General features: G+C 42.1%; 1 protein-coding gene across 1 annotated transcript; it reads left to right on the top strand.

Annotated features, from left to right (window-relative positions):
* Positions 1-292: 292 nt before the first annotated feature.
* Positions 293-1,228, top strand: LOC306639023 (olfactory receptor 5L1-like; the record flags this gene model as incomplete). Its single annotated transcript, XM_079102466.1, has 1 exon — positions 293-1,228. One exon carries the CDS (start codon positions 293-295, stop codon positions 1,226-1,228), a length of 936 nt encoding a protein of 311 aa, XP_078958592.1.
* Between the last annotated feature and the right edge of the window lie 5,636 nt (positions 1,229-6,864).

Here is a 6,864-nt window from a genome sequence, read left to right as displayed (position 1 = left end):
TAACAGATCACCTAAACCTACTCTGGTAGAAAAAGTTGGAAATAAATCTATGATTCTCCTAATAAATAAGTTAATTTAGAACAGTGGCATTCACTGAGATACTTAACTTTTCCTTTATAGTTATGTTTTGTTACCTTCTTAAATATTCTGAGATCAATGATATATTTTTATATCATGTTAAATTTTCTGATATTACTATAAACTTCTTTTCCCTTTTATTCTCTCTCCAAAAAAAAAAAAAAAAAAAAAAAAATACAGAACAGATTATCTTCCCGATCTGATTCAAGCAGGAATGGTGGAGGAAAATTGCACCACAGTGACAGAGTTCATTCTGCTGGGATTGTCAGATGTCCCCGAGCTGAGAGTCCTTCTCTCTCTGATATTCCTTCTCATCTATGGAGTCACGGTTTTGGCCAACCTGGGCATGATTGCACTGATTCAGTTAAGCTGCCAACTTCACACACCCATGTACTTTTTCCTCAGCCACTTGTCCTTCATAGACTTTTGCTACTCCACCACAATCGTTCCGAACATGTTGGCCAACATCTTCAGCAAGGACAAAACCATCTCTTTCCTAGGGTGCTTGGTGCAGTTCTATTTCTTTTGTACATGTGCGGTCACTGAGGTCTTCCTCTTGGCAGTTATGGCTTATGACCGCTTCTTGGCCATCTGCAACCCTCTCCTCTATATGGTGACCATGTCCCAGAAGCTTCGCATGGAGTTGGTTTCCAGTTGCTACCTCTGTGGAATGGTGTGTTCTCTGATCCACCTGTGTTTAGTTCTTGAAATCTCATCCTACAAATCAAATGTGGTTGATCATTTCTTTTGTGATCTACCACCTATCTTTTCTCTTGCTTGCTCTGATGTATCAATCAATGAACTCATGGCATTCATTTTGCCCACTGTGAATGAGATCATTACCATCACAATCATCCTCACCTCCTACCTGTTCATCCTCATCACCATCCTGAAGATGCGCTCTGCAGAGGGGAGGCACAAAGCGTTTTCCACCTGTGCCTCCCACCTCATAGCCATCGTAGTCTTCCATGGAACCATCCTGTTCACTTATTGCCAGCCCAGTCTAGGCCACGGTTGGGATGCTGACAAAGTGGCCACAGTGTTCTATACTGTAGTGATTCCCATGCTGAACCCCCTGATCTACAGTCTGAGGAACAAGGATGTGAAAGAAGCGCTCAAAAAAATGGTAGGATCCAAATTATTTTCTTAACAGTTATTTTCTTAGGTAGATTTCAGGGTTGCATAAGAAAACTTTAAGGGCAATTATGTGCTAATGAATGTGGAGAAATGTTAAATGGGGAAATATTTTAGGAACAAGGGGATTATGTGTGCTTTCTAATGGATGACTTGCCTGTATATTAAGCCATGTATTATACTGGTTATAGTTTAATTGACTCTTCTACCTTACCTACTCTTCTTCAATCTCCAACTGGATTGAATGTTTGTAAGGTGGTATAATTAGACCCCAATTCTTTGTCTGACATAGGCACAACGAATTCCCATCAAAGTACATACAGAAATGTTTTTTCATTAACCTTGATGCATATAGCCATTTTCACTAAATTGAATTCACTTTTATTAGAGGAAAAATTATATTTATTTAATATCTATGCTTTTTCTTCATAATATGCTATTAGTTTCCAATGTGCTCATATGTATTTCTGGATATCATTTTTAGTAATTTTTTACTATTTTCACTTTTATTACTTCTTCTGCTATAAGATTACAATTTTGGAACATTTGTAAACATTCATATCTGCAAACTTGACATGACATTCTCTACATTTATGACAAAATATTCATGAAAATTAAGTATTGTCTTAAATTCTTACCAGTATAAATGATATGTTATAACCTATTATATTATCATTTTTATTGCTTTACTTTTACCTTTTGCTTCAAATTTTATAATTATTCCTGATTAAACAATTAAATTATGTGTTTGATGCCCTACCGCTTAAGGTTTCAAAACCTTTGTTAATGTTTTTTATTATTTTTAACTGCTAGAAATGATGCCATTCATTCATTACCTTTTCTAAATCAAAATTCTATCCTAAACCCATTATATTAGTTTCCTATGGTTTCAGAAAATAATTAGCACAAATGTGATGGTTTAAAACTATGCAATTTCATTCTCTCACAATTCTGGAAGTCAGAAATCTGAGATTCCTATCACTGGGCCATAATCAAGGTGTGAGTCCCTCAAGAGCTCAGGAGTTTCTAGAAGAGAACATCTTTGCTGCTCCAGCTTCTGGTACCAGCAGACATTCCATGACAGTTCATCCAACTAGACAAACATCTTCAAAATTCCCTCAGCTCCATCTTCATTGCATCTTCTCGTGTGTGTGTGTGTGTGTGTGTGTGTGTGTGTGTGTGTGTGAGAGAGAGAGGGAGAGAGAGAGAGAGAGAGAACATTTAGCTTCCCTCTTACTGGCAAGATATCTCCTTGAGATTGCATTTACAGTAGCCCCCAAACCTGCAGGTAATCCAGGATACTCTCTTTGACATCAGAGATGGTGACATTTGAAAAGATGTTGTTTAATATGAATGTGAGGTCAAGAAAGCATGAATATACAGACAAAGCTCTAATGTGGTAAAGAAAAATAAAGAGGATATGGGGCTTCACCTCCAGATAAATGAGACAGCCTTTACTGATAAAGTCCTTAAAATTACCCACAAACAAAAGAATGGCCTAACCTTTTATGGAGCAGCTGAATCAGGAAGACTCTAGTACTTTTTTTTTTTTTTTTTTTTTTTGGACAATGCCTTTAATTGCCCTTTAATTCTCTGTGAAAGAAACTCTTGAGTCTCTCTGCATGGTCCTACTCTACATAATGTTTATGGTTGATTTAATTATGAATGAGGGGGATAAGAAAGGCACATTTCACACAGTGTGACAGTGGGGAAGTAGAAAGAGTGTTAGCAGCAAATTATAAATGAAGGCCTGAGTGTATCTCTGCCATTTTACCCTCTGTTTAGTCCCTGTCTCATCCCTGTAAAGGTCCTTCATCTAATCACATTTGCAAATAAACTTTCTCCAAACAAGGTAGCATTTATAGTTTCCAGGATTATGCCTGATCCTCCAACTTTGTCTTCAAATTTAACACATACATCTTTTAAAGGCTAAGGCATAAGTTAACTTTCCTTGTTTCTATACTAATACTGCACTTGTTTTTTATTCTCTTAAGATTGCATCGCTACTTATTTGTGTCTCTATTTTCATGAGTCATTTGTTTAAATGGAACATAGACCTTTGTTACTGTAGTGAATTGGGAAGAGCATTTGACAAGATGTTCAAGACCTGTGACCATGTTCTGACACCTGATGAATGACTTTGCGCAAGATGCTTAAACTCAACCTAAGTTCTCTCACATATAATCTGCAAATAAGCTGCTAGCTTCGGACTACTATTTTGAACTTAAATACTACAATAATAATAATGATAACAACAATGACAATAATAATGCCTTCAAAGATCTGGCCCAAAAACTGCACTCTAATTGGTGATTCTTTATAAGAAATATTTAAGGTTGAGGGTCATTTGTTATCTACATAAAGATTTCCATATCTCTGGATTACACACCTACTCACTTTTTCTTTCCTGAAAATATTTACATATTAAAATAAAATTTACAAAGATTGTGTATCTTTAAGGTGTACAACTTGATAGTGTAATACACATAGAAAGTAAAAAGTAACCACCATAATGGAGATTACTTTATACATAATTCATATATCATTAACTCACATAGCTATGATTTTTTTCTTTCTTTTTTCTTTTTCTCTTCTTTCTGTTCTACGGTGAAAACAATTGGTGCTCATTAAGCAAATTTCAAGTATGCAATGTAATACTATTTACTATATGACTGTTATACATAAATAATCACTGACTGAAAGAATGAGTTAAGTTCTGCTTATGATGAGAATTTAGCATTCATTTGATTTTCAAATACTTGAACTGGGATTAGATTTTATACATCCCTTGTAAAACTGCGTTAATTTTTTTATATATCCCTTGTGAGACATTTTATTAATTTTGTGAAAATTAATAAGAGAAATTTCTTTTACCTTTTCTTCTCCAAAAAGGACAGCAGTTCTCTGAAATGCTTGACACTACTGACATTTTGAACCAGACCATTGTGTGCTGTGGGAATTGATCCTATGCTTTATAGGATGTCTAGCTGAATCCCTGACCCCATCTCATCAGATGCCAGGGCACAGCAGCACACACCTTTGTGACAAGCAAGGAAATCTCCACAGGCACTGCCACATCTCTCCTACAGCACAAGTGCCCTTGCACCAGTGGAGGTCCACTGGTCTAGAGAGCATCGGAATGTGTTCCTGAAAACTCAGTCCATGTCCCAGTGCTAATTCATGTCCATTTAATAATGAGGACATTGTTTAGAGAAAAAGGAAAAAAGGTGTTCTATTGCTTTGCTAGCAAAGGAGAAACTAAGGGGACTCCTGTCCCAGAGGCTGTGATTCTGCCCATCAGGAGGAACAGGGGGTTTAAAGGAACTCTTCTAGGTTGCATTCCAGATGTGCTCTGGTGCAGGTCCCAGGGCGACCTGAGCCTGATGGTGTGTAAGACATTGACTTCTTAGATTCCCTGGCAGGTATCGTCTTCCTGTGGTGCTTGTGTTCAAGGACCATTAGCTGGGGGAAGAAAGATACCACTGTGTGCCTGATCTTGTTAGGGAGGGAGAGAGGAGAGAAGAGCGAGAGAGGAAAACAAACAAAAAAACACTTCCTTTTAAAAAGCAGCCTCCAAGCAATGAGGGTTATATTCAAACAGTGAAGTGGCAACCATTACAAGTGGAAGAATTTCACAGTCTCTTCAGAGGAGCCCTCGACATTGAATTCCCTGTTTTAGAATCCTTGCAGCTATCCAGCCACCTTCATTTTAGCTGTTAGAATTTAGATATTAGAATGTGTAGATTTTTTTCTCCTAAATCTACAATCTCCTAAATCTATCAGAGATCCTGGATTTTAGTGAAACTGAAGTTTTCACATAAGACTAGATTCCCACCTCACCCATTTTCTCTGGGTTCTTGTCTTTCAAACGTTAAAGAATAAAATCCACAGTCAGGGAAGGGAAGAGTAAATGGACCAGGATTTATTTAAGCAAGAAGACAGAACTCTGGCCATGTGAGAAGAGGCCTGATAGCAGAAAAACCTCTTTCGTGTGTCAGTTTATGAGTTTTTGTGTGGTTCTGGGCAGACCATAGAGCAAAATGTATGTTAAGCAGGCATTGAAAAGTATTAGGGCTATCACCTTCTTTTCCATCCAGGGTCACCCCACCTTCTGTTTTCTACTTCTGAGGCAAAGGAGTTGGCTGGAGGTGTTCCCACACGTGAGTCTCAAGGTCTTTCATGTAACAGAGGTTGCTTTATACTTCAATGCAGACCTTGCTGCTCTGACTCTGCAACTTATTTTTAAATGAACATGTTTCTTTCTCTTCCTCTCTCCCTGCTCCTCCCTAATCTCTGCCCCTTCCTAATCTCAGGGGGAAACAGAATCACCTTTCTTTCCCATCCTATGCAGAATTATCTGTCCCTGAGTATACACCCAGTTTTCAAGATGGCGGCCTAGAGGGTGGCTGCATTTCATGTTGCTCCAGGACTCAGGATTCAAAAGAGGAGATATTGAGACACTTGGGACCAACTCAAAGCAGCCGGGTGACTCTCACCCGTTGGGAAGGCGTCCCGGATGGGACGGTGGTCCCGAAATGCAGGGAACTTTGTGAAGTAGAGCTGCCGGCGAGACGCCCCTCCCCCCGCTGGAGCAGTGAACTCGGACAACTGGGAGCACCGTAAAGGAGGCCGCTCGGCACAGCGCTGGGACTCGGAGCAAACACTGGGGCTCCGGCAGCTGCCCAGCGGAGGAGTGGCGAGGAGAGCTGTGTGGACTCAGGACACCGGGGCCTGCCCTGAGGAGGAGGAGGAGGAGCGTGGCCACTTGGATTCGGAGTGACTGCACCAGAGCCACAGGCGGTTGCCAGAGGAGAAGCCGCGCAGCGAGCAGTTTGGACTCAGACCACTTCTGAACCCCGGGGCCTGCCCGGAGGAGTAGGAGGAGGAGGAGGAGGAGTGCGGCGGGTCCTGTGGACTCGCAGTGACTGTATTAGCGCTCCAGGCGGCTGCTCAGAGGAGAAGGCGAGTGGTGAGTTGTTTGGACTTAAAGTGACAGCTCCTGAACACAGGGGGGGCTGCCTGGAGGAGAAGCGTGGTGGGATGCTTGGTCTTGAGTGGCCGCACCAGAGCTCCGGGTGGTTGCCCAGAGGACCCGTGCAGCGGGTCACGTGGATTCAGAGCCACTCAGAGCGACTGCTCCTGAACACCCGGGGGGGTTATCTGGAGAAGGAGGAGGAACAGGGAGGGTCACTTCGACTCAGAGTGATTGATTGCCCAGGGCTACGGGTGGTTGGTGGGAGGAGGAGGCACGCAGTGAGTTTCTTGGACTCCTAGTGACCGCACTGGAATACTGGGCGGCAGTCTGGAGGAAGAGGCGTGTGGCGGGTCTCTGGGACTCAGAGCGATTGTACGGGGCCCCAGGTGGCTGCTCAGAGGAGGGGCCGCATAGCCAGGCGATTAGGTGCAGAGCAGGGTCCCAGAATCTAGGAGGCTTCTTGGTGGAAGAGCCGCACAGAGATAGGCTTAGGGCGGAGCGAAGGTTCCAGGCCTGTGGGCAGATTCTCTGAGGAGGGGCAGCCTAAGGAGATTCATTTGCGAAGGGTGAGGCTCCCAGGCCCAGGAGGTAGGGCCGGGCCCCTGGGAACTTTGCAGAGGAAGGCAGCCCAGCCCAGGCGGTAGCTGTAAATTGAGGGGAACCTCTAGGAGGGAACT

This window comes from Sciurus vulgaris (genome assembly GCF_902686455.1).
Source record: "Sciurus vulgaris genome assembly, chromosome: 11".
Lineage (NCBI taxonomy): Eukaryota > Metazoa > Chordata > Mammalia > Rodentia > Sciuridae > Sciurus > Sciurus vulgaris.
This window is presented reverse-complemented; position numbering and strand designations above follow the sequence as displayed.